Source organism: Hippocampus guttulatus, chromosome 11 (genome assembly GCF_054856545.1).
Source record: "Hippocampus guttulatus isolate MCC_2025c chromosome 11, RoL_Hgut_1.0, whole genome shotgun sequence".
NCBI classification, from domain to species: Eukaryota; Metazoa; Chordata; class Actinopteri; order Syngnathiformes; family Syngnathidae; genus Hippocampus; species Hippocampus guttulatus.
The window spans coordinates 5,717,599-5,744,786 of record NC_141271.1 but is presented as its reverse complement, the minus strand read 5'-3'; the positions used below and the strand labels follow the sequence as shown (position 1 = coordinate 5,744,786).

Genomic DNA, 27,188 nt, shown 5'->3' with positions numbered 1-27,188 from the left:
AGTATGACAAGAATGCTACTAAATCCAAATTAGGATTGTCAGATTTGGCCGAAGTTTGCACTCGACTGAGTGATCATTATTTTAATGATTCACTCGGCGTTTTCGTGCGAATCCTCACTTCATCATAAATTTAGACTGAGATTTGCACAAGCACGTCAAGTGAAGGCGGCGAGGCAGCAGCGTGTTTATTAGCACTTTGCCATAAAAGCTCATTAATAATTCAGTTGCCTCCATCTGCAACGGCAACAGCGGCAGTGCAATGAAACATTATATTCCTTCATAGTTTCATTCAATTGTGCTACCACTCAAGAGATGTGCTCACCTGTTTGACCTCAGCCTGTAAGTGACGTAGTTGTAGGCTTTGCTCCAGCCTAGCATGCGTGCGCTGGGCGTTGAGCTCCACTTCCTGCTGTTTCTCGTGCAGGAACTCCAGTAGCTCCTGAACCTGAGAGGCCAAGTCCATGTCCTTCTCCCCCGTCAGCTCAATACCTGGCAGAACCAGTTGTTACAAACACTGAATGTGATTTTTTTTTTGGGGGGGGGGTGATATTTTTCCATACAGAATATTCGCCCTTGTCATTATTTTGCCTGCAACCTATGGCCCAAAGACAGCTGAGTAAGGCTGTCCAGCACGCCCGCAACTCTTGTAATGATGAGTGGTTTGGTAAATGAATGAATGAATGAATGAGTGAATATTATTTTGTGTTTTGTGTTAAGCCGTGCGGTGGGATTCAGTTCTTTCCATATTCACGGGTTGACTCGACACTTGTGTGTATGTATATATTGTATTGCTCTTGGCTTTAAAAAAAAACAGTTTGGGAAGATGATGTGACACAGGCATTTGCAGAAATAAGTAAGAGCTCGAACAGCAACGGCCAGCATTCGAAAGAAAGAGAAGTATATAGACGTGCAAAGGACAATGCAAAGAAATAAGAATGAGGATATTCATCCAAAATGCGTAGTCTGGACTGTGGCCTTTTATGGAGCAGAGACGTGGGTGCTACAGAAGAAAGCAGAAATGATTGATGCACTGGAGATGTGGTTTTGGAGAAGGATGTTAGGAGTGTCGTGGCAGATGAGGAGATGTATATGTATATGTATTGCAGGAAGCTGCTGGAGTGAAAAGAGAACTGCTGAAGACATTGAAAGCTCGGAAGAAAAAGTGGCAAGGACACAGATTACAGGGAGGGAGTTTATAACGTGCAGTCATTGAAGAAATGCTTGAAGGGAAATAGGGAAGAGGAATACTCTTCAGGGAGGAATACCAGACGGAAAACTCAAAAAGATGGCGAATGATAGAGAGGGATGGATGATGTCAGACCTGGAGGAGGAGCTGCCCATAAAGACGGATTACTTTCGAAGAAGAACAAGCTTTGCGATTCGCAAAGGGTGAATTAAGGCAACTGGATAGTCCTTTCTTTCTCCCTTGTAGAGGCCATGACTTTCAAATTAAAGGTGGAACGTATTCAACAAACAACAACAGTTCAGTTGCCCCGATTCAACCTTCACTATGACCTGGATGGCTAAAAGTCTACACAGACAAGATTTGTGTAAATTTCATTGTTCAAAATCAATGACAGATCAATAATTGGTTAGTATTGCTTCCAACCAACGATCAATGCAATTTATTTGCAATTCATTCGCTGCAAAAGGGGGCCTACCTGAGGCCTGCACTTCCATGATGTATTGATGCAAATCCTGGCCCTGCTGCATGACTTCATAGGTCATGTTGTTCATGGCTGCCTTTCTCTCAGCATGCCTCTTCAGCCTCTGCTCAGCCAGGCCAATGTCCTCCGCGCCGCCAGAGGAAGCACCGCCGCTCCCTCCACTGCCGCCGCTACTGCTGCTGCTTGAGCGTCCCGCATCGTTCAGCTGTCGAGACAGGTCCTCGTTCCAGGCGTCTAACTCAGCCGTCACCTGAGTAAACGGATCAGCAGAAGCATGATGACAGCAACAAGTGTGTTGCCAAATGGGCAGCTTCATATTTTTAAAAAAATCATAATTTAAATAATCTGAATAATAATAATATTACTAATACAGACAAAATACGTATATATTTCTTTTTACAAAAAATAAATGACTAATATCAACATTTATGTTTACAATTTTAGTTCAAAGAAGGCATAAATATTTTTATGAAAAATTAAAAGTAACTTGAATACAGGTATATACTTGAATACAGAGATTTACTTAAGAATGTTGAAAACATTGATCCGTGAGACAAATCTGTGAGTCAGTCAAAACCAAAACAATATGGAAAGAAGTGTGGTGATTGTTTTACTAAAATAAATAAATATACAGCTGTATATATATATATATATATATATATATACATACACTATATATGAATAAAAATCAAATAACAATAAAACAGAATTGTATATATTTTTATTAAATAAAATATCCAATAAATAAACGGCTTAAAATGATAATCACCATCAACAATTCAGGGCTGGCATCGACGTCAAATCAAGAAGTAAACGGGAAGGATGTGGACTTGACTTAAAAGTTATAATTGTATACAAAACATTATACTTGAAATGAAGATTTCATTGCAGATGGAATTAGGTTTGACACATCAAGGAAAGGTGTGAAACTGAGTCACTATAATTAACGTGAAAAGAAAAGTCACCTCGATAGTATACTGCTCAAAGACGCGTAGCTGGAGGAAGATGTCGAGTTTGATTTTGCGCTCATGGAACAGTTCCTCCATCTGGCTCTGGGCCTCATCCAATTGCTGCAGCACTCCCTGGATGTGAGCGATGGAACTGCAATGTGGTGTCTTATTGGTGGACATGGCAGCGTCTCTGCAGGAGACAGATGGGAACATTGCATACAAAATATGGCAGTGTCGAGGCTAATACAATGGAACCCGCTATACAGTGATCCCTCGCTATTTCGCGGTTCGTTTATCGCGGCTTCAGTGCATCGCAGATTTCTTCAAACATATTTATAAAAAAAAAATGAAAAAAATCATACATGGAGTACAGTACTGTATATGTTGCTCTATGTGACTCGCTGACTTTCGCAGCTTCTCGCGGACCGTTTGCGAGAAGCTGCAAAAAAAAAAAAATATATATATATATATATACTGTATATATTTTTTAATATGTATATATACTGTATATACTGTATATATATATATATATATTTTTTTAATTTATTTAAATATGTTAATTGGTCACTACTTCGCGGATTTTCGTTTATCGCGGGTGGTTTTGGTCCCCATTAACCGCGATAAACGAGGGATTACTGTCTTGCAAATCATCGATTGCACCCTCGCTATGTCGCAAATTTTTGAGCAATTGTTTTTTTTTTTTTAATAGGTTTTACAGTGCCCAGGAAAATTCAAATTTAGAATCACACGCCTTTGGTTCTATACCACGTTGTGCTGCAACATGCTTGTTAGCACTTAAGTCTACTGGAAGAGATGCATCACAATAAACTAAACAAGGCGATGTACTCAACTACTGTAAGTCATTACCACAGAGCAGAGAGAATTCACTGTATGCTTGTTAGTATTGTTGAATACAATACAATACATCCTGATTTTATATAGCGCTTTCACAACAGCTGCAGCTGTAACAAAGCGCTTAACACGAATGTATGCTTTGCTGCGAGTTAAAGAGCAATTGCTTGAAGGTTTACAATAACAATAACATCCATGCTAAATTATGTTCGACGGTCTATGGGGTTTCAGATTTTATGTTAGCCTTTAGGGTAGATGACTAATGTTCGGTGTTTAAAAAAACACTGTTTAATTCTCCTTTGTTAAATGTTGTTTTTTCTATCAACGTCAACTTCAAAATAAGCCGCTTGAAGGAGCACACTTTTCATTTTATTTGGGGAAACTGTACAAACTAGTCTTTTTTTTGTTGTTTGTTTCCAATTTCTGGACAGTGGAAGACTTTAAAAAGTCTTTTTTATTCAGCATGCATCAAAATCATGTGGTTTCTCTATATCACAGATTTTCACCTATCCCAGATGGGGCTGGAACGTATCGCCGATAATAAACGGGGATTCACCGTATGCTAACATATCCATCCTGTATTATTACATTACCTGAGTTGCTGCATAAGCTCTTCCCCCTCCTTGATGACATTGAGAGTGGCTTCCAGAGTGGCTGTCTGCTGCTGCTGGAACTGCTGAATGAGTGTCTGCACAGAATCTACAGAGTCGCAGCTCACGTCATCCAGTAGCTGCTTCTGGAGCTCTTCCATCCAAGACCACAGCTAGACCACGATACAAAGCAGTGAGGAACACCAACATTACAAAGCATAAATGCAACATCCAGCATCATTTAAACAGCCACTCCCAGGCTAAAGCAAGCCGTTTAGCCAGCTAATGAGTATTACATCAAACTGTTAAGCAATCAGCCAATAAAGCCGATCTAGGCAGTGTATCAACACCTTTGTCATTACTTCACTTTTGGCCTCTGATCCCGTGCTAGTAAGAAGGGAGTTTGTAAAGTTGGAACTTGGACGCTGGACCGGAGTGAAGTTAGCTTAGTTTAGCGCTAACTAGCTGATACAACAGAACACAAGACGGAATTCAAAAATTTAACAAAAGTGGAAAAACACCCCAGGTACACTCCAATATGTTTTCAAAAATAGTCGGTAAGCGGCTTGGTAAATTGCTTTGGGCAACAGGTGTAAAGTATTATATAAAAGAATCTTCATCTACCATTTACTATTAAGATCAATTTGGACTTTGGACATATTTTTTACGAAAATAATCAGGCCCCTGAAGTAGGCGGCCCGGTAGTCCAGTGGTTAGCACGTCGACTTCACAGTGCAGAGGTACAATTCCAGCTCCGGCCTCCCTGTGTGGAGTTTGCATGTTCTCCCCGGGCCTGCGTGGGCTTTCTCCGGGTGCTCCGGTTTCCTCCCACGCTCCAAAAACATGCATGGCAGGCTGATTGAACACACTAAATTGTCCCTAGATATGAGTGTGAGCGCGCATGGTTGTTCGTCTCCGTGTGCCCTGCGATCGGCTGGCAACCGGTTCAGGGTGTCCCCCGCCTACTGCCCGATGACGGCTGGGATAGGCTCCAGCACCCCCCGCGACCCTAGTGAGGATTAAGCGGTTCGGAAAATGGATGGATGGAGCCCCCTGAAGTCTACCACACGTACAGTGTTGTTTTTCATTCACTCTCGCAAGATATTTAATGTTTCAAAAATATATAATTAAAATAATTCAAAATGCATGGACAAGCGCTAACATTTGATACGTGAGGCGCATTTGTCACTTTTGATACCAACAGTAATTAACTCATTTTTACACTCATATGAGAAAAAAAGCTAAGGGTGGGCATCTCTCCAATAAAAGACACTTTGATATGTATTGAGATACAATTGAAGAACGGTACATTTTCAAGTGGGATCATTCGATTCAATTCAATTTCGCGGGATTACAATCTTGATTTGATGCGGTACGACTGTAGCTTAAGCGATTCGATTCAGTTCAGCTAAATCGGCACAGATTTCCCAATTCATTACACTCCTTGCCTACAGAGTTAAGGTTTTGATGATAGTGATGTGACAGTGTTTCACCTCTTTGGTGTGCGTGTGGAAGGACACGGACATGTCAAGCAGCAGCTTCCTGTGCTCAACACGGCGCACAAAGTCTTGTATTCGAACTTCCAGGTGGCGCGCCGCCTTGTAAATCTCCTCTGGGTCGCACTCGCCCGTCTGGGCCAGCTGCTCGGCTGCCTCCAGTAGCTTGTCTGCATTAGTATATGTGTTCTGGAAGGGAAACATACAACCATTACTATGACTGATGTTTATTTTGCAATATGTTATGATTCAGTAGCCCAGATGTCGTTCATCTTTTGCAGAAACAGGATGTATTTTTCCAATGCAGTGTGCCCAACACTTCTCTTGGTCTACCATCACCCCCACTCACCCATTCTGAATATCATGAATATATTTAGATTTTATCATTTATATTTACTTATACGTTTTGTTCTTCTACCTTTTATAATTTTTGCTGCTGTAAATTGGTAATTTCTCCATTGTGAGACAAACAAAGGTTTTCTTATCTTATCATGTTGCAATTTATCTAGAGTCAACCAGTGTTATAAATTTGCCTGTTTATGGATTTTGACGGGGAGAACCTGTTCTCCATTTTTTGACAAAGAAGTCACCAATCAGTCATTTGCTGTAATGTAATGTAAACGAAGCTAACTTCACTCCGGTCCAGGCAACACCTCTGAGATTGGCATTACACAGCATCGTTCAAGTGACAGACTTTCAATGTTTTGCATTTAATTGGCACAATTGATTGGTGTATGAATGGTGGCGTAAATGGTTGAAAAAAACCTCCGATTTGAATTGTAGCCTCATCAATGAGTGTGCCCAAAATAAAAGTTTCAGTTTCTTTTCAGAAAAGGTTTCAGAATCTTTAATGAGGCTTCATGAGCTTTACTCCTCAACACTGCTGACAGGGATGAAAAAAATTTTGATCAAACTAATAAATCTTTTTTATGTAAGAAAATAAAGAACAAAACCTAACCCAAAATGTATTACAAAGGCAGGGAGCTTAAAATAAGAACAAAAAAAAAAGTCACCCTTTCATCACCTTGGATGTGGTTTAATGAGATTTACCATGAAACACTGCTGAGGGCTTATCATTTTTGTGCACGGATGCACACACCCACACAAGCACACATTCCACACACACGCGCGCGGACATGCACCGTAATAATGTATGTCAGATTATGTTGTCTCATGATTCAGAATGAACGACAACGGGGTTCTGTTTTGCCAAGTATGAGCCATTACAGCTGCCATACTTCCTCTTCTTCGTCTTTAAACACACATCACGTCTCGGCATCTTCAACTGGGATGAGACGTCTGGATATTCCCGCAAGTAGAGGGAGGATTAGTCGGAAGATAAAGATTATAATTTACAGGAGATTAATACTTTGTGCTGCATGACTGCTTTGCTTTTTTGGGGGGGGGGGGGGTGGTGTTCAAGGATTATTGAAAATGGATAATCATCCACGTCAAGTGAATACAAAAAGCTGGGCAAAGTGATTTCTGTGCACAGTGAAAATGGTCGTCCTGACAACAGAAAGAAAGTCTTACATTAAAGCTAAACTGTCACTACCATGACCCGAATCGAAAACAAACATGGTGTTATCAGCAGTTCTATTGACAGTAGCATGTTGTAAAATGGATGATATTTAGCAGCAACTGGTCACATTGGTGCTCATGAGACAACTTGTTTGTTTTCTTTGTCCCAATTAATGGTAATGCACAGCACACCAAGTGGTTCATGTTCACCCTCATTTCGTCGAGAGCGCACCTGTGCCATGGCACAAATGCTGGCGCATCTTGAACTTCATAGAAGTGCAAGACTGGCTACTCGTTTGCTAATTTGGCAGACTGGTCTTTGCCAAGACGAATTTCGCCATCACACATTAAAAAAGTGGAGTATTACATTTTCTTAATTTTATTTTGTCAAGTGAAATGAAATCATCCGGATACAGATACGTTTTAAAATAGACAACTAGTTAACAAAATGTATCTGGATTTTGTGCAACCACTTACCATAATCAAGTGGTTGGCATGGCTCAGTTGTAGAGCAGTCAGTTCCCAACCCAGAGGTTGGTGATTTGATCCACGGCCAGTGCGACCATTTGGAAGAGTGAAGTGCTTTGAGCGCCCGAGGTAGAAAAGCGCTGTACAAGTAACGGCCCACTTCACCATTTTATCAAAATTCAACACACTGTTTTTTTTTTTCCAGTGCAGCGAATGTGTGTCCTGTCAACGGCGGAGTAACAAGTGGCACAAAGTCAGTCAAAGCCTACGTTTGCTCAGATTGCATCTAGATACTGACATAGCTGATCTGTGTTCACTGTTTTAGATGAATTTGATCAGGGCACAGACAGATTTTGAGTTCCATTGACACATGCAGCGTTTGTCAGATGATTTCATTGATAAATATAAGAACGGCTGGCATCAAAACCTTTGAATCATTGTATTATTTTTATATTTGGGGGGTAAATTTGTGGGACTAATAAAGGATATCTTATCTTATCTTATCTTAAGGGGGGCTCTGAACAATCCGTGTTTGGCATGGCCTCCAAGTGCCCACTTCACAGCGCTGATGTGCTTTCGCCGTTTTGAGACACCAGTGCATGAGTACCGACCGCACTGTATTTAAAGTTAAAGTCAATGGAAGAAGCCACCTAGATTGGCCATGATTGAAGTCGACAGTGATCACTCCCATAACGGCGCAGGCCTCCCTTTCGCATATTTCCCAGCCTGCATTAGTCTGCGAAAATACCAACATCAGGTCTAATCCGCCTCTGCACAGAAACATATGTTCCGGATCAAATTTGACAAGGCCATGAACATCCATCCGCATTATAATTGTCTATCAAATTATGAAATCTATACATATGTTCTGAATGTATTCATAAATAGTCTGACATTAATAAACATATGATCAATTCTTAATCAATGTATTAGAGTAATGGGAACGTTTATATTTATTTACTACATTGGAGGTACTTGCTTTTGCAGGTTGCAAATGGCGTCAAGGCATTCACAAAAGTCAAATAGAGGTCAACCTCTATTTGACTTTTGTTCCTTACGTATGATTTATGTATGAAGTATATATGTATGTATATATGTAGGATCATTCTTATACTGTTTTACACTTTCACTGTTTATTCCCCCACAACCCTTGCAAGACCAGCAGTTCCATGTTTCTGCAGTGGCCTGTGCCAATAGAATTGGGACACAGACATTTCTCTGGCCTGTTTAAACTTCCCTGTGTATACTGTTACAACCCTCCCATAAAAGAAAAAAATAAATACAGACATTTACGACATGTATTGTTTCATAGTTTCAAGATTTTGACCATGAGAATGACATTTTTTCATGATGTTTTATTGCTGTCAAATGTCACAATATTCAAGGGCTCATGCGCGTAAACAATGTAAACTGTGGTTTACATCACTGCACATTCTTTATAGGATTAACACGCATGATTCTCAATGGCTAATTCACTGACCAGTCACTTCATGATGGGTCCACCCAGAAAAAAATCCGCCTTTAACTCTTTCATGCACCCTGCAACATGATAAGCTGTCCCCTGTTAATCCAGTGTTCCTGGAAGGGTTAAAAATATTATGAAGCCCATTTTTAATTGAAAAATACATTTATTATTAGTGCACTCCATTTTACTGAGAGCTATTCTTCAGGTAATCTTTTGATAACCTTCCAATCATCAGAGTATTAGAAAAAGCTTTGTGTGTTGCAGTACCATAATAAATACTTTGTTAAACAAGAGATGCATGGCCGTAGACAAATGAAACAAATGCTTGCAGGCATTTCAAAATGATTATTATATTTTTATCATCGTCAAGATCAAATGAGAGAGAAGAATGTCCAACCTGAGCGACATCTTCAAAGTCGTCGTGCCGTTTCTGCAGGGCTCGAGCTCGATGAAGAGATTTTCCGACTCCGGTGTGCTTACTGAGAAAAGCCTCGCCATGGTTTTCGATCCAGTCCATCACCTAACATGGAGAAAAGGAACTTGTGGTTCAGAGAAAATTTCAGTCAAACTAAGCAAACCCCTTCTGCCTGAGTGGCCACCACACAAAATCAAGCATCAGATTGCTGCTATAGTGGTTTCATAGTTCAATCAATGTGTATCAATAAATGTGATTTATTGGGGTCCAAACAACAATAATCTATATATATATATATATATATATATATATGCCCATAACTCAAATGTTTTCTGGCAACACAAAGCAAATAAAATGACCAAGTGACAGCTCGTAACTCAAAAAAAAAACGTTAGATCCGGGCACTTCTAAGTGAAGGTACCAGTGCAACTTTGAAAAGCAAGGTTAAAGTTCACCGCAGTGCATCACACTTGGTAACCCGATGCACAACAAGGAAAAGATGAATATGAGCAATGAGTGTCAACACAAATGAAGTGTCAACAGCTCTTATTGAAATGATTTGTTTTGGAGGAGCACAAGGTTTTTTGAAGGTCGTATGTGCCAAATCAAACTACACACCTCATATGCTGCAGCTCCACCTTTACTTTCTTCCCCTCTCGGGTGGAAATATCATCTGCCGGTCTGCCGTGATTTATTTGCCGTTGGAAGCGTGCTGCGCTTTCCACGTGTGTGCCTCTACGCCAGGCACCACTCGCTCAACCGGTGTCTCGGGGGCCTCATAGTAGCCGATATGTGACGGCTGTTTTTGGTGGAACTGTGTTATCCCGCTGAATTTACTGCCCCCACCGATGTGATCTCTTCTTTGTTCAATGTTTCGCTCATGTCCCCCTCCTCTACGGGACTCCAGCCTTCATATATAGATGGGAATTCTCACCCGCTTCATTCACATAGACTAGATGACTCAAGATGGTTTGTAAACCTTATTTTTTGTTTTTGTTTTTGTTTTCAAGAATTTGAGCATTGTGTGTGAAAAACAGTCAAAACATCCGGTTATGTACATGTATTACCTCTGCTAAGGAGGATTGTGCATCCCCACGAAGGATTTTTTCAAATCAGTGCAGTGTGCCACTTCAGCATCAACATTGAACGTTCTAAACTTCACACAAAGATAAACATCAACAAAAATGCATTTTTGGCCAGAAATATCAACTTGTAGCTCTGGATGAATGTCAATACATGAAAAGGAAAATTTCTAGTCTCTTTTTGAGTTCCATAACATTTTGAAGTACATTTTGAAGTATTGAAATTCATCCATGTAAAAACTTTGGAAGTTTGAAGGTGGAGTTGGTAGAGTTGTTTCCCTCTTTGCATATTCCCTTGAAAAATGAATGGGCCTAAAACTTTTTCCTGAGGAACTTCACTCCAAATTTGTGTTGAATTGTTACTTTGAATAGATGTTAGAATGTCACCGAAAAACGTATGTGACATACGAATTCCACCTACAAGAAAGTGCAACAGTAAAAAAAAATCTAGAGTGTGAGCCCTCTTTGCAGCCTAACATCTTAGTCTTTGTGCACCATTTTAGATTGCATCTGATGGATTTTTTTCCCCCATTTGGTAGGTCACTGGCCCGGTGCAAGACCTATTTTGACTTGATGTTGTGGCAACAAGGACAAAGTGAGTATCATTTCGACAGAAAATAAATGGACCGCAGACATTTCCCTGAAGAACTCCACTCAAAACTGTTTGACTCATTGTTACCCCGAACTGTTCCCAGAAACTTGGAACCCGATTGTGCACCATGTCTTGCTAAAATCTAGATTATTTTAAAAACAGACCCCATTTCTAGGTGTTTTACTAACATAAAAACTGTGTCGGATCAATTAGAACTGATTTGTTTTTGCCCCTTGGCAGGAAACCCCCCTTTTTGCTGTATGATGACATAGTGTGGGCTCTTTTTTTATTTATGAATAACAAATGTATTATTGTAGCTTTTGTTTATTGTGTGATACACAGGAGTCACTCTCATTAGCAGCAAAAGCCTTTTCCAAGATTCAGCATTGTTTTTCGAAGTGCCTTGTTCAGAAATGCATTCATGTTTCTGGTTTGTTTCTATAGATATATATGGTTGTCGCAGCGTTGGCTGTAACTCCACCTGTTGCTTTGGTATGCACTTGACAGCCTGTTGAAACTTTTAGAATTTGGAGACGGTGGAAATATTTGTGTTCATGGGGGAAGTGAATGGAAACTTTGGTTGATTAATCCACTTTATTTCGGAATTAATCGCAGTACTTTTGCCCATATAATTGGGCATCCTTTGATAATGGCCTCTTTTTTACTGTGGTTTTGAAATGTCATCTCCGGATCTTCAGACATGTTTCCATGCTTCATTTATCTGCCGAAGCGTCAGCAGCAGCGCCTTTGGAGCAAAGCTCCATTTGGATCTGAGAAGTTTTACGGGTTTGGAAACTGATGGCTGACGAGAGTTAATGGGAAACACATGTCACCACAGGATGACACACTCCACTGCAGCTTCAAGATATATTCTCCCCTCTTTGTTTTGTATTGTTTTCACTTCTTAAGTGCATAAGTATGTGTGTGCATACACGTGTGCGTGTGTGTGCGTGCGTGTGTGCGTGTGTATGCAGTGTACCTGTTGGACGTCCTGCTGAAACACACACAGCTGCAGTCTCTGGTGCAGTCGGACCTTTCGGTGCTGCCAAATGTTCTCAAGACGGCGCTGATGGTGGAGTACTTCATGGACCACATCCAGAATACAATGAACCTACAGATAATAAACATACATAGCATATATTGCTTTTTTACAAATAAATAAATAAATAAATGTTACTTTTTTTTTTCTAAATTGTATTTGGTTTCTTAAGGTTGTTTTGGTGTTTTTTTTTTTTACATTTCTCAATGAAGAATGGATTCATCGTAGTAGCAAAACTCAGACGTAGGCCAGGAGTGAGAATTGGGTGCAAATGAATGCCGGATAAAGAATGTAAAGGAAATTACATGTATGTCTGCTTATGACAAAATATTTATATGTATAGCTCATGTAGACTATAGACGACCCAAAATTGCCAATATTTTCACTCACTCCAATACGAATATTTTCAAAAATTCTTCAACAAAAACTCCGAAAGGAAAAATTGATGACATTTCCTGACAACATTCCGTGACTTTGGGGGCATTCTATGAAGCTATACAATATGGTGCTGATCCAGATTAGTAATGTTTGGCCTTGGCTGAGGTCTGCCCTCTACCGAGTGATGTGTTACAAGAAGTTCCCAACCGCTTTCGAGTAGTTGGCGGTAGCCGTCAGAGACTCTGAGTTGCCCGGACTGAGAGGTCTTTGCAGGACATCCAGGAGAGCTTTTCCATCCTGACTAACCTAGACACATGCAAGGAAAAAGGCAAAGTAAGGACAAGATGAGAGATGAACAGAAAGAAGTTGTTCTAAGCCAATGTTGCCCAACATTTAAATAGCAAAGCCACATAGTTTATGTTACAAATATCTCCTGGTACACTGCTACACAAAAATGTCACAAAAAGTATTGATAACGAGACAATGATTATCTTGTCTCAATTTACGCCAAAATATATGTACTCAGCGTGAAACGGAGGCCTGTTTAGGGGAGCGCAAAGTTATTATTCTGTTCGACGAATCGCAATGGGTAAATTCCACCTACTGCCATCTATTGAAAGAAAATGTAATTGTTCGCACAGTTAAGCCATGCAGTCACAGACCAAGCGACACAGTCAAGCTCCACTGAACAATTCAGTTGCATCACATGCGGGCTTCTACAACTCAAGTGTTTCCTCCCGTGCTTTATAAGCTTTGTAGGCCACCACGCTATTTTGATCCCCTCCCCACCTCCACCATGCTAAGTCAGGGCTCTGTAGAGCACCCAATTTGGGTGGGCAGGTGCCCAAATTTCACGATGTGGCAGATTTGGCAGCCAAAAATAATTATCTGTTGTACGTTTACAACCAGCTGAAGTGTCCTCGACTCTAAAAAACATCTATGATTATAAATGTGAAGCTTGGGGTAAAGATGTTCACGAATGAACCCACTGCTAGTTGGGTTCCGTTCACTTGAATGGGAGCCGCAGCCAAGACTGCCTCTATGGTCACCCGGCCCGATGGTCGTGGCCTGGCTTTGGGGGGAATGGCTTTTGGGCAGCCGCTGGAGCATTTTGACACCGATGTGGGATGACGAACGATCCTTGCATTTTCCCTCAACTGTAGTTTTGCAAAACTTCACTGCTGGATATTATAATCATGTGGACTTAATCGACATTGGATTTGTCACGTTGGGCCCGAAGCGACAGAATAATCGCTTCGTGCGCAACTACTAGAGATAAGTGGATCCCCGAAATAGCAGACACAGAAAAGTATTTTGTCACAAAAAAATGAGATTTAATATAACACAAAATCCCCGTCTAAACGGACAACAGAAAACGCTGGTCAAAAGAGGGCCAGGAAATAATAACGAAGCAACAGAAAACGCTGGTCAAAAGAGAGGACCAGGAAAATAACAAAAAACGCTTGCGAAACAAAAACGGCAAGGAGAAAGCTCTTAAGTAAAATACCAATCAAACACGAGAGGAATATTAAGGCACGCAATATAGTCAAGTAAGTCAGAGTTTTAACCGAGAAGGCATAGACGATAGCAAATGGCACGGCATGGAATACTCCGGCAGTGAGTTGACTGTCGGAGTGCCTAGATATAGCAGGTGCAATCGTCAACTAATGGGTGGCAGGTGTGCAGGCGGCAAGCAAGAACGCCTGCCCCCTGCTGTCAAATACGTAACGTGACAGGATTACAGTAGAAATTTACAAATTGTGATGAATTTCTAGCGTACTTTCAACATCCCGGAGGAAAGCGTGACCCGCACGACCTGCGTGGATTGTTGTCAGGTAAGGAAGGGTGTTGGAGGTGGCAGAGGCAAGATAAACAAAAGCGGGGCTACTGATATGCGCTATGGTTAGGCTACGGTATATGCTAACCACTCAAACTCTGCTGCCGAGCCTCTTACTTCAGACGCCAAATTCATAACACACAAAATGGGTCATCTGGAAATACAACTAGCGGGAAATCGCTAAGTTCAGGACTGTTGAGTTTTATTAATAACGGAAACCGGGCTACATGCTCAGATTCCCCGCGCTTCAGTGCAACTGTACTCGAGGCTAACCGCAGCTAGTGTTGTAGTCAAGACCACACCAAACAAGACCAAGACATTATCGAGATGAGAGATTATCGAGATGGAGACAAGACGAAGACTGCATCTGCATTTTAGAGGAAAAAGTCAGGAACAATGCTTAAATTTTTTGCTCGGAAAATGACCTGATTTTGGTTTTGAAACCAAACTTTTTCTGGAGTGCTGCATCTCCAGTCGTCTTCATCTGTGTGCAGGGGGCGTGGCACTCCAGGTGACACCAAAAGCAGTGCAGCACCTGGTTCCTACTTTTCTCATTGATCACAGTGGCAGTGTCTTGGTCTGGACCGGTCCTCATCAGAAATCCAACCGACACAAGACAGACTAAAAATCACTTAGATTCCGAGATGAGAACAAGACCAATTTGGAAAACTACAACACTAAGAGCAGCACAAAGTAAAGTTTCATTGCCAGGTTATGATCTCGCAAAATGCGCAGACTAGAACTAATAACAACTTTATTAGATGCTTACGACCCAAGTGAGGAAAAGTGGTTTGGAAAATGGATGGAGAGCAAACACTGATATGCTGCACTGTGTCGTGACTGTCATAATAGTTATTAACAGTAAAATTGGAATACAAATGGCTATGGCTCATTGAATTTCAGTTATGGTGTGTGATATTTTTAAGAATTTCTTTTTATTTTGGTCCTTGAAATTATCTCATGAAAATGACCATTAGCACTAAAATGGTTGGTGTCCTGCATTTATTTAATATGTGTGCATGCAAGTATGTGTGTACAATGTGCATTGTTGAAAGGTGCAATGTAAATAATTCAGAGTGATTTATTCTTTGAAGGATTAATGTTCAACATGAATAAAGTAAATCATTTTCGCGCGCAGTCCTGCTGTCCACCCATCCATTTTCCGATCCGCTTTATCCTCACAAGGGTCGAGAAGGGTGCTGGAGCCTATCCCAGCCGTCTTTGGGCAGTAGGCAGGGGATACCCCTATTGTCCACGCTCACACTCACACCTAGGGACAATTTTGAGTGCTCGATCAGCCTGCCATGCATGTTTTTAGAATGTGGGAGGAAACCGTAGTACCCGGAGAAAACCCACGCAGGTATGGGGAGAATATGCAAACCCCACACAGGAAGGTCGGAGCCGGGCTTGACCGCTCCATTGTGAGGTCGACGCGCTAACCACTGGACCACCAAGCCACCCCAGTCCTGCTGTAATGTTTTTAAAAAGAAATTACAGCATGTTGTTGTACAAGTAGTGCTTGAAAATATTTCTAGATAACAACACATTTTTGTTCAGGCAACCTGGTAGGTATGCAACTACATTGAATATCATCATTTCCCACTGCACACTAATGTGAAGTGAACAACCATTGAGGGAGGCAAGAGTGATTGTATGGAAAAAATTGACAGAGTAGGCTGAAAAAGGCAGTGTTTCGGCTCTTTAAGTATACACCAAGAGGGAAGCAAAGTGTAGCCAGAAAGGCAAACAGTAACGTTGCACCACTTCAGCAGGTGAGAGAAAAGGGACCCAAATAAGTTTGAAAACCGCTGAGCTGAATGAAGGTACAAATGGAAAAGAGAGAATGAGCCCCTTGGCACAGGCTGCACCGCCATGTGAGCATCAAGACCCTTTCTCCCACAGAACAAAGCCACAAGCAGAGACCAACAAGTCAGCTGGAAGAAACAAGATCAAATGACCAAAGTTAAATGGAGCTGAGGCCTGGCACACATTGGACTCTGACCTAACAAGAAGCTGGAAGAAGAAGTCAACTTTCAGGTCATTGCTTTGTGTTGGTTGTCATTGTAGCCATATAGAAGATTTTTCCTTCTCCAATCAGCAGAGTGATGTTTTTGAATTGCTAATGTCTTTAGAATTCACTTCCTTGGGACTGAAGACCACAACTGCTTTTCCCACCTCAGATGGAATGAGTTTTGTGGACTTGACAATAATCTGGGACAAAAGCCGGGTTTGCATGGGGCCTTGTATTCCAATTCGAATACACCCGGATGCTAAAACAGAATGTAAATACTGTACTGCATATAAACACCTAAATTGGAATAAGCAAGCCTATCTGAATGAAATTTCATTCAGGTTCAGTGGTGGCACATTCCTTTTGCCAAGCTGATCAGAAGTCACATACAACATTCAATCAGAGTAGCCGGGCTGCGTCCTGGAAGTTTAAAAACAACAACTGCTATGCTAAATAGATGACTGACCTCCATCTTGATCAGTCACATAGATGCTAACATAGATCTGTGCACGTTACACATCTGGGAAACAGCTGTTCCAATTAAATGTAGTGGAACATGAAAAAAACCCAATTGGAAGAAATCATGTCACAATAGACAGAAGAATAGATCTTCAGTCTGAATGATTACAATTTGAGTGACAAAAAAAAAAAAAAATTATACGTGCAAATGTGTCCAATGATCTTGGACCAAAAAGCTAAGCGGGAGAAGACTGACCTGCATGTTGTCTGGCCTACCCTCGACAACACATATGGTTCAATCCCACACCAGTTGATAAACTACACCATTTCTTCCTCTAATCATACATCAAGAACTTGGATGCATCCTTCTTCAATTACCAGCAGATGTGCTTTGTCCTCTAAGACTTTACCACAGCATGACAGGAGCTACATTTAGGAATCACTATGGGATGTGCCTTTTATCCAATCCCGTTTGTAGCAGCCTTTGAGATAATCCTCAATGGGGCAAGACAAATGGTTGAAGAGATCAAACTACCATCTGCTCAGAAACTATCCCCATTGAGGAGCAACAAAGATGACGTGACAAACGTTCTTGAGACAGCACCATGTATATTTAGATTGCTTAAAAAGACATTGTTGATGGCTTGGGCAGGAATGAAGATTAAATCTGCCAAGCGACGTCGGCTGTCACTCTAAAGGGGAGTCAGACATGACTCCCCCAACATTGTCATCGCGGGAGAGAAAATACATCTTCTGTCCGAATAACCCTTCAAAAGCCGAGCTTGGTTGTCCTGTCTCACAAACAGATGGGGAGATTTGTCATGAAGCAGCTCACAGATGGCCTGGCAAGGAATGACCAAAGTCAACTCCCTGAAAAATACACTTCTTTCATGTTCCTATGGAACAAAAGAAAAGCACACAAAAAGAGGTCGGCAAAAGCTGTCGGTAGACTGCAATGTCAATACAGTATATATTTGGTCGAGTCAATGCAAGAAAAATCCTCGGCTTAATTTCCTGCTCAACCTACGAAACGGTTCCCTGTCCAAGTAAACCTCCACCAGTGTTTTTGGAATGATAAATGCTTTGGGCTTGGGTAAATGGGCTTTCACTTGATTTTCACTTTTTTCACTTTGGCGCTTTTCGACCTTAGGAACTCAAAACACTTTCACACCGTTTCCTCATTTTATCTACTGGTGATGCAAAATCAGGATCATCTGCGGGTTCAGTAGCATCATCGTTCCAGGTGTCAGAAGGTAACCTCATGATCTTACACTATCCACTGTACAGTATATGCTACGTATGCAAGACTCCCGCTAATAGCGTACCGTTAGCCTTTTGGCACATTATTTACCATCTGAGCAGACAGAGGAGTTAATTTTGAACTTATTTAACTGACTTTGTGCACAACCGCACTTTATCCGGTGCCTTCATTTATCTGGATTACTCTATGTGTGTATATAGGGCGAACATCATCATCATTTCATATGTAAGAAAGTGTTTGGGGCTCCCACTGTTGTCTTTGGCTGTGAAAGGCTCCGAGTGTAAAAGGTTGCTAACCCCTGTTCAAGAATAACCCGTTTCTTTTCAGTGCTCTTTAAATCACAACATTTTCACCCCATAATGAAATGTAAGCAAGTTGTGAAAGGTCCAGTAGCTGAGGTTAAATCAGAACATCATGATTTTGCAGTTAGAAATATTAAGTTATCATCTAATAAGGTTTGTTGTTCTTTGACGGCACGAGATTCCAATTGACTTTAACTGGCTTCAAATGTCAAAAAAATTATAATGCTATTCTGACAATCTGACAGAAATGTTAAATGTTTTAGGACACCGCAGAGATTGTTGCTGCAGTCTGCGGCTTTTTCTTCGGGTGCTTTTTACCTCAGTGTAGGCCTGCGTGACCTGCTCGTAGAGGCTCTGGTGGCGGTGAATGGCCAGCTCCAGCTCTTGCATCTCAGTTGGGAGCCCGCCCTCACTGCAGACCTTGCACCATGCCTCCACCTCTGACAAGAACTGCAGAGACAAATTGGAGCAAACGAGTTGTTAGATAACTCACTGAAAACTCTTCATTACATCAATTTTCTTTCTTTACTTCTCACCTGCTAAGAGCATTTTGTTTACATCTATTAAGTTCCCTTCAAGGCTGCCTCTGACTTAAAGCCGCTCCCACCCACACACCCACACACCCACACACCTACTTCTGGCTAATACAAAGACCCAGCAGGAATGAAAGATAGTCTCCTTGTCAACCCTGCTAGGCAGCAGTCCATCAAGATTTCCAAAGTAACGTAGCACTTCCACTGTATGAACTCCCTGGAGAAATATTGTCACATTTTAGGAAAAAGGAAATTATGGGGTATGCAGCATGTCCTTGAAGTTACATCCAACATGCCTCATGATGTAGATCATTTCAAAGACATTTCAGAGCACCAGTGTTAGCTTTCTATTTACGAGTACTATGACGGACGGTCATTGAACAGTAGATAGACACGAGCGTATACAAATAATCAGGAGCAGGTACCTACCTGTGGGTAACCTCGTGATCGTACACGATCCACTGTGCAGTATATGCTACAAATGCAGGACTCACATTAATAGCGTACTACAGTATTAGCATTTTTTGGTACAGTATTTACCATCTGAGCAGAAAAAGAAGTTCATTTTGAATTTATTTAACTGACTATGTAGACAACCGCACTTTATCCAGAGCCTGCATTTATCTGGATTATTCTACAGATATTACAAGGATATTATTTACATTTGAGTGGATACAGGTGTGTCTGGTGATTTTTGAGGGACTTAAGAGACAATGTGGATAGCCAAAGAGCTTTATCCAAAGATTGCACTTATCTTGGTAATACTTTTCCCTTTATTGAAAACTTCCAATACGTCATGCTAATAACATAACTGCCTCACTGAATTTATTTGCACAAGTCGGATTTTTGCAGGAAATCAGTCTCCATAATCTAATGCAGATGTGGCAAAAATGTAGATAACCCAAACAATAGACTTAGGCCGTTATGCTATTAGCGTGACGAACAGTAAAATATATTACTTTATTAAATTTAGTAATGGCAATAAAGTGTCAAACTCGTGCTCTGCGGTGTGCAGTGATTGGCCAGGGACCGACATTAAAGCCTTTTGAGTGGCGGGTACATTGGTCTACGATGAGCCAAGTTTTGGTAACCCTGTCAGGCTCCATATATTCATAACATAATATGTTAAGTTGCCGTGATTATTTCGCATTTAGCGTCGTTACACTGAATTATTAAAACCTTTAAGTAAATATTACTTGTCTGGAGTTGGTAGCCAGTAATTCAAGACTATTATTGTGGACTAACCTCACTTAAATAAAGGCATTGCAAGGGATCACATTTATATTAATGCGATCAAAGAATAAATCCATTACAGACTTTCCAACAATGCGCAATACTGTACACATAGGTACTTTTTATCATCTATAAAGGCAATGCTCCCCCACATTTTTCGGGTCGTGGACCATTTTCATGTGAAGACAGATTTTGAGGGACAGGCATCATAGAAACAAATGATAAAAAATGTCACTCACCATTATTAACACTTCAACATAACCGGCTATACGCTGTATTCCAATAAGTGTTATGACAGTAATGAAGCAGCGTCGTTAAGTGTCATGGTGTTGCTAAGTGTTGTCTGACAACATTGATGAGTCAAGTTCGAGTCAGCACACAGTTATTGTCTGGGCATTACTAAACATAATAATCTCCAAATGAAGCTTCCTTTTTTTCTGTCATCGCCCTTTGTTGAAGCTAACAAGTTGAGCAGGCTAACCCAGCAAGTCCTCGTTTTTCCTTGTGTCATCACAATATCCTGTTTTAGTCGGGTTGATACAGCAATAAAAGTCAAAAAGACAAAAATGCAAAATTTCTGCCACTTTTGGTGATTTGTAATGGCACAGCCAGGCCAGTTTGTGGGCCTCGGGACAACAGGCCAGTGTTAATTTCTGGCCCCGTTAGCCAATTTGCATTATGGGGAGACAGCATAGTCATATGTGAATTGAAACATTCTCAATAAATGTGTCACGAGCCAGTTCGGCTTTGTTTTTCTTTGTGTTTATAAATTGAGTAACGAAACCAGAAAATACCACTGTACAAATTCTAGGACATTTTTGTTCTGCTCACCTGTTCTGCTTTTTGGTGGAAAACTGCGGACATTGCAAGGATGGTTGAGCGTTCATCAAGAGCAGCGGCAAAGCTTTTCCAATCCAGGTCCAGCTGACTCGATATCTGTTTAATCTGTGTGGAGGCGTAGTGTCCTGCCTCCGCTAGGCGACTCGCTACTGACATGATCCTGTTGATGTTGACGTAAGCATTCTAGAAGGGAGAAAAATGTATCAATCTAGCGTCGATGCTGTGTAGTATCATTGTGTGAGGGAGTGCGTCGGTGTGTTGTTTACCATAGAGTTCATGGCAAAGTGGTTGTGTTGCGTCTGCAGCTCAGCGGCATGTTCGTAGGCTCGGCCGATCTCAGTATGGCTCTGCAGGAACAACGCCTTGTTGTGGCTGATCCAGTCAAACATCTGCACACAGAACCCTTGATTAACTAACAGCTAGTTGAGCATCACTTCCCTTCTCCATAAGGTCAGATGTGGCGACTACAATTATGAGTAAAGTTGATTCATCCGTTTTCTTTTCTAAAAGCTGCTGATACAAATTATTTCTAGATTATACTGTAAAAAAAATTTTTTTTTAAACGACTGTTGGGTGAACCCCAAATTTTCAAAGCAACAAACTTCGGTAACATTTTTGAGCTGGGCCATTGAACTTAATGTTTTACGTTTTCGAGAATGGTTGTCCCTTTTATTGAACCCCAAATTGAAAGCTAGAGATATATAAAGTACTTGCTTACTACATTGTGATTATTTGTTGCCATAAATGTCAGTATTTTTTATATTTTGAAAGAGTTTTTCCAACTTAAAATACAGTTTTAGGCCCAAAAATAAATTTTGTAGTGGAGGGGAGTGCAGATATCTTCAATATTTGTCCTGAAAAATGAAGTGGTAAACCACCACTATCTAGGTCAGGGGTGTCAAACTCATTTTAGTCGCGGGCCAATTTGGGGTTACGTCTTCCCTCAGAGGGCCGTTACGACAGTGAAACCACACAACTACTACTTGTACACAACACAATAATAGATTACTAGTTTTGAAATCAGTCAAGTCAATTAAAATAGTTTGTTTAATTATTGTTCAAGTGAGTGTAAAATGGGTAACAAAATTATTGCAACATCTCAACGTTATTTATTACACATGACAATTTGACATTTCGGTACAGATTTTAGCAAGTTGACACACATGATTTGCTTTCGCGGGCCACATAAAATGACCTGGCGGGCTGGATCTGGCCCCTGGGCCTTGGGTTTGACACCTGTGATCAAGGATCTTAATTGGGAAAATTTAATTATTTTTCTTGTATTAGTTCCTCTTGCCTCTGCAGTCTGATTGTACCACCACTGGCTTGTACATTCATAACCAAAGGAACAAAACACAGACACAGAAGGGAGATCATCAAAGATAAGGGGTTCTCCACATTTTTTTTTTAATACGGTATGTAACACTTCAACAGTTACTTGCACTTACATTAATTAAAATCTAAATTTTACTGAACATTACATCTTTCCTGTTTACAGTTGTATAATGCTGAATGTTTGACCTCTGGAATAGAATTTCTGCCGTGGAACTAAATATACTTGAAAGTAGTACACTTGGAATTTGACCAAATTATAATTAATTTGGAATGTTATTTAAAAAACATGTTTGACAGTTCTGCGATCAGGTGGCGACCAGTTCAGGGTATATCCCGCCTACTTCCCGAAGACAGCTGGCATCGGCTCTACCACGCCCGCTACCCGTTTTCATGTTTACTTCTTACCCTTATACTTAGAAGTGATGAAATAAGCATCTTGATTTGGCAGCCTGGTACAACAGTTCTGCTAATTTTCTTCTGCATTAAAACTTTCCATCCCTTTGTGTCATCTTTTTTTTGTGTGTTTTGTGGCATGTGGTGGAAAGTATTGATGCTTGTCATTGTTAGTGCCTTTACTGACAGTCTGTTGACAAAAAGCTCGGCAACTTTCTCATTTAGTTTACACTTTCCACACATTTTGGGTTGCGCTGGAACGTTGACACTAATGCAGTGTTTTGGCTGTGGCATTTGATTGACAGGAGAATACGAGCGCAGTTGGAATTTTTGCCATTTGTCGACGACCACGATAACTGCGAGAAGCTCCGCCCCAACATGGAGCACGGCCGACACCCATTTTGTCGAAGTACGCATCCCAGACGAGATATGGAGAGAGGCGAGAGCTGGCCCTAAAATAAAATCAAATGAGAGAGAGGACTAAATGGAACAGGAGAATTGAGCCTTTAGTTATATTTACTATATATTATATAATGTTTATTCCTTACTCGCCAATGAACAAACCATTGGCTGTTCACAAACTGCAGTTGTTTGTTTACTCTCAAACAGATGTGTGGTTATCGTGGCAATGACTCATCGTTTGAGCAGTGTTCTCCTAAAAATGCGCATCTCTGTGAGGCCGAGGTCCTCATGCACCCTCACACTGATGTGGAGTAAACTGTTGCATTTAATTCTCAATGCTTTGTAAATATTTACTGGAGGAACACACCCATGTCTCCAGACTCCCGTTTGCCGGTTTTGTGCGTATCCAAGTGAACATGAGACATCAACACTTCATATTCTCCCAAACAAATGTGAAGGAGAGGCAAGAAAATGACCATGTTTAGTAAAATACACCTATAAATCTTCTCTAAGCTGTCGCTTTGATTTTTAACAGGTACGCATGACCCTCGGCTGGGATGTTAATGATGAATGGAATCTATCGTCACTACTGCAGCTGAGCAATTGGCTGCTGCAAATGGTTGATTTTTCCACCTACTTTTCACACATCTTCACGTCAGGTCATGTGACACGAGGTCTCCTGGTCGCAAATATTTACTGTTCACGCTTTGTCATAAAGTGTATCTTTCCTTACTTTCTCTGCATCCTGCTCAAAGAGTCGTAGCTGGAAACACTGGTCCAGCTTTAGCTTCCGTACATGCCACATCTGATGGAGCTGTTGCCTGGTTGAGTGGAGTTTGTCCAGCAGACTGGAAACCTGACACATAAACACGTGCGCACGGACACACATGAACAAAATATACAATATCATACTATAGCAAGACAAATACAACTTAGGAGGTGGGGCAGAGGGGTGCTAGTCACACCCAAACACACTTTGGTAGTCACACTTCCTTTCAGGTCCGGTCAAATGTAGTCACTCACGTTGTGCCACCTGGAAATATCCTTGCGTCTGTTGTTGACAAACAATTGGAATTGCTCTATAAAAGGTATCGGTGAATCATCTGACGTGCCAGTTTTGCAGCTACCATGTCGCTGTAGTGTATGTTATTTAATTTCCGACATGAATAAAATCTTTGTCCATCTAAAATTACCAATGGGGGGTTATAGTCGAGATTCGCAGCAATATTTTGCCCATGTTGGGTTCAGAAGTGGTGGATCACGTTACCTTGGGCACGAGGCTCTGGAAGTCAGCAGAGCCGGAGATGCAGCTTCTCCCCGAGTAACCGTCACTACATCGAATACACTGCAGCAAGCGCTGGCCTTCCAGGTCCAAATCTTCCACAGGAGCCTTCAGTACCTTCAGTAGAGTTGATGGAAAAGACGAGCACCAATAATCTCAACAAAAAAAAAAATATCACGACATTGACATACGGACCAGACAAAACCAAAGTGAAGCATGCAGAGGAACAGTTGAATTCAGCTGCATAACACCTTCCATGAGTAATTTTCTTCACAAACAAGTAAATAGCAGGTTGGTAGTGCGCACCTTCTTCTTCAGTTGTGTGTGTTCTTCTATTAGCCGACGAGATCCTTCAACATCGGAAGGAAATTCTTTCTTGGACAAGACCTCCTTTGACATAAAGCAAATTTCAGTCTTTCCTTCATCACATCATCCAAAAGCATCCATCCAACTAGTGACATCATCAAGTCACTATCTGAAGCCACACCCAATCGATCCATTCATTGAAATGGTTATCCATCCCTTGAACAGTCAAAGAGCATTCACTTTCAAAGGCAATCAATCAGTCACCAATGACCATTTAATCCAACCTTCCAAACATCCATTCACTCATCAATCTATCCACGACATCCATTCCACAAAGAACCTAACATTTATTCATCTAGTACTGTACATCCATCCATTTATCCGCCCAAGTCAACCATCCACTCATCCATTAGTTCCATCCATTCATCCATCCATTTTCCTATCCGCTTTATCGTCACAAGGGTTGCGGGGGGTGTGGGAGCCTATCCCAGCCGTTTTCGGGCAGTAGGCGGGGGAAACCCTGAACCGGTTGCCAGCCAATCGCAGGGCACACAGAGACGAACAACCATCCACGCTCACACTCACACCTAAGGGCAATTTGGAGTGTTCAATCAGCCTGCCATGCATGTTTTTGGAATGTGGGAGGAAACCGGAGTACCCGGAGAAAACCCACGCAGGCACGGGGAGAACATGCAAACTCCACACAGCAAGGCCGTAGCTGGAATCGAACCCTGCACCTCTGCACTGTGAGGTCGAAGCGCTAACCGCTGGACCACTTGGCCGCCCATCCATTAGTTATGTTTTGAATTCATCTAAATAGGCCATTCTTTCATGAATGCATCTAACCAAGCAGTCATCCATCCATCTATCTACCTAGCAACCCTCCATATGCAGTAGTTAAGACAACCATTCGACAAGGCATCTATCGATGCCTTTCTCCTTAATGCTTCTATTAGGTGATGAGGGTAATCCGTTCCGTAGGTTGTAGGCATTCAACCAGCCTTCTAGCCATTTATTGAACCGTCATCGATTCCTCAAACTTGGTCATTCACTCAGCCATCCATTCACCTGTGCCTCATCCAGCCATGAGGTCATTCATTCATCAAAAAACAAAACAAAAAACAGTTCTCCATCCAACCACTCCATCCGTATATTAAATTATTCTTCCATTAAGCCAACTAGTAATCAGGTTACCTATCTATTCATTTGTCCTTTCATTTAAGCGATCGTCAATCGGATCGCCGAGCAGTTCATCATATCATACATCATACATCCATTCATTGCCATATATCCATCCAGTTACATCTGTCCATCCATTTATCAAGAGGTCACCCATCTGTTCATCAGTCCAGCATCAATCCATCGTCCCACCTGCAAGTCCTCCAGTCGAGACAGGAGATGAACCGCATTGAACATGAACTCCTCCAGCGAGACTCTCAGGTCCATCCACTCCTCGTGGTTGTAATCCAGGGAGCCTTCAAAGTCGTCCGTCAGCTGCGAGGGATCCACCAACTTTGCCAGACCTTCCACTGACACCATGCTGGTCTGGTGGGAAACAATATGGAGAGCCTTCAGCAGCAGATTCTCTTGAGCCGAGGGTTGTTTTTCAGATTTAAATGGAACCGACCACTCACTTCAAAGGAGAACTTTGCGCTACCAAAGTTGGTCTTTTGCTTCTGCCAGAAGTTGTCCGGTTTGATGATGAGCGCCACGCAGATCTCGACCGGGAAAAACTCCTGCAGCGTCTTCAGCAGAGGCTTGATTAGCTCCCACTTGGATCCTCGCATGTCAATGATGACAGTGAAGCCTCTCTTGCACACATCCTCACTACAGTCAATACAAGTCAAGAGTATGTTTGTTAGGGCATCGGATGTAACCAAAGAAGCTTTGCTGACTTTTCTCATTCAGTCTTCAACCGATGGACTGAAGTACAAACAAACATATGAGTGGATAATGCTTTGTCATGTCCGCCAGGAAGAATCACAATTCATTTGGGGTTTCAAATCCACGTGCTACCAACTGGAGTCACCTGCAGACAATCTCATGCAGCTCAATCTTCATGTAAATTCCTGCCATCTGTCACGGGAAAAGTCAAGGTTCTGCAAGTCGCCATGGAAACTGCTGTTGGATTAGCACAGCGTGGCTGCGATGGAAAAATAAGACCAATTATAGGCCACTTTGGTCCTGTTCTGCTATGTCCTCAAGGTACGTTTTGCTTTTTGACTTGAACGACTATGAACTTTGGATGTGTGTTATCGATTCACTTGAGGTGGACTACACAATACTGCTAATTGGTGGCTAAAGTTTGATGAATATTCACAAACATTTCCCCCCAAGCAGTCCCATCCTGTTCAGCACACAACAGCGTAATTGTTGAGGCATAAATCCTGATCTCGAGTCATTTTCAAGTGTCAGGAATGTGTATACGGAATGGTGGCGGCCGTGACAGCAGAGTGATCTGACAAATGACATAATACAC

The 27,188-nt window shown here is 41.5% G+C and overlaps 1 protein-coding gene across 3 annotated transcripts in view; it reads right to left on the bottom strand.

Moving 5' to 3' along the window:
• kalrna (kalirin RhoGEF kinase a) overlaps positions 1-27,188 on the bottom strand; it is a 146,875-nt gene that overhangs the window by 74,331 nt on the left and 45,356 nt on the right. For all 3 annotated transcript variants that reach the window (XM_086122905.1, XM_086122906.1, XM_086122907.1), the window contains exons 4-19: positions 26,344-26,536; positions 26,081-26,254; positions 24,710-24,793; positions 24,389-24,520; positions 23,855-23,977; positions 21,258-21,380; positions 20,983-21,174; positions 18,704-18,835; positions 12,723-12,821; positions 12,078-12,209; positions 9,407-9,529; positions 5,553-5,744; positions 4,063-4,232; positions 2,633-2,807; positions 1,662-1,917; positions 323-489 (exon numbers count right to left, since the gene is read on the bottom strand). In XM_086122905.1, the coding sequence (XP_085979031.1) occupies positions 323-489; positions 1,662-1,917; positions 2,633-2,807; positions 4,063-4,232; positions 5,553-5,744; positions 9,407-9,529; positions 12,078-12,209; positions 12,723-12,821; positions 18,704-18,835; positions 20,983-21,174; positions 21,258-21,380; positions 23,855-23,977; positions 24,389-24,520; positions 24,710-24,793; positions 26,081-26,254; positions 26,344-26,536 (2,467 nt within the window). The remainder of the gene's footprint in view (positions 1-322; positions 490-1,661; positions 1,918-2,632; positions 2,808-4,062; positions 4,233-5,552; positions 5,745-9,406; positions 9,530-12,077; positions 12,210-12,722; positions 12,822-18,703; positions 18,836-20,982; positions 21,175-21,257; positions 21,381-23,854; positions 23,978-24,388; positions 24,521-24,709; positions 24,794-26,080; positions 26,255-26,343; positions 26,537-27,188) is intronic.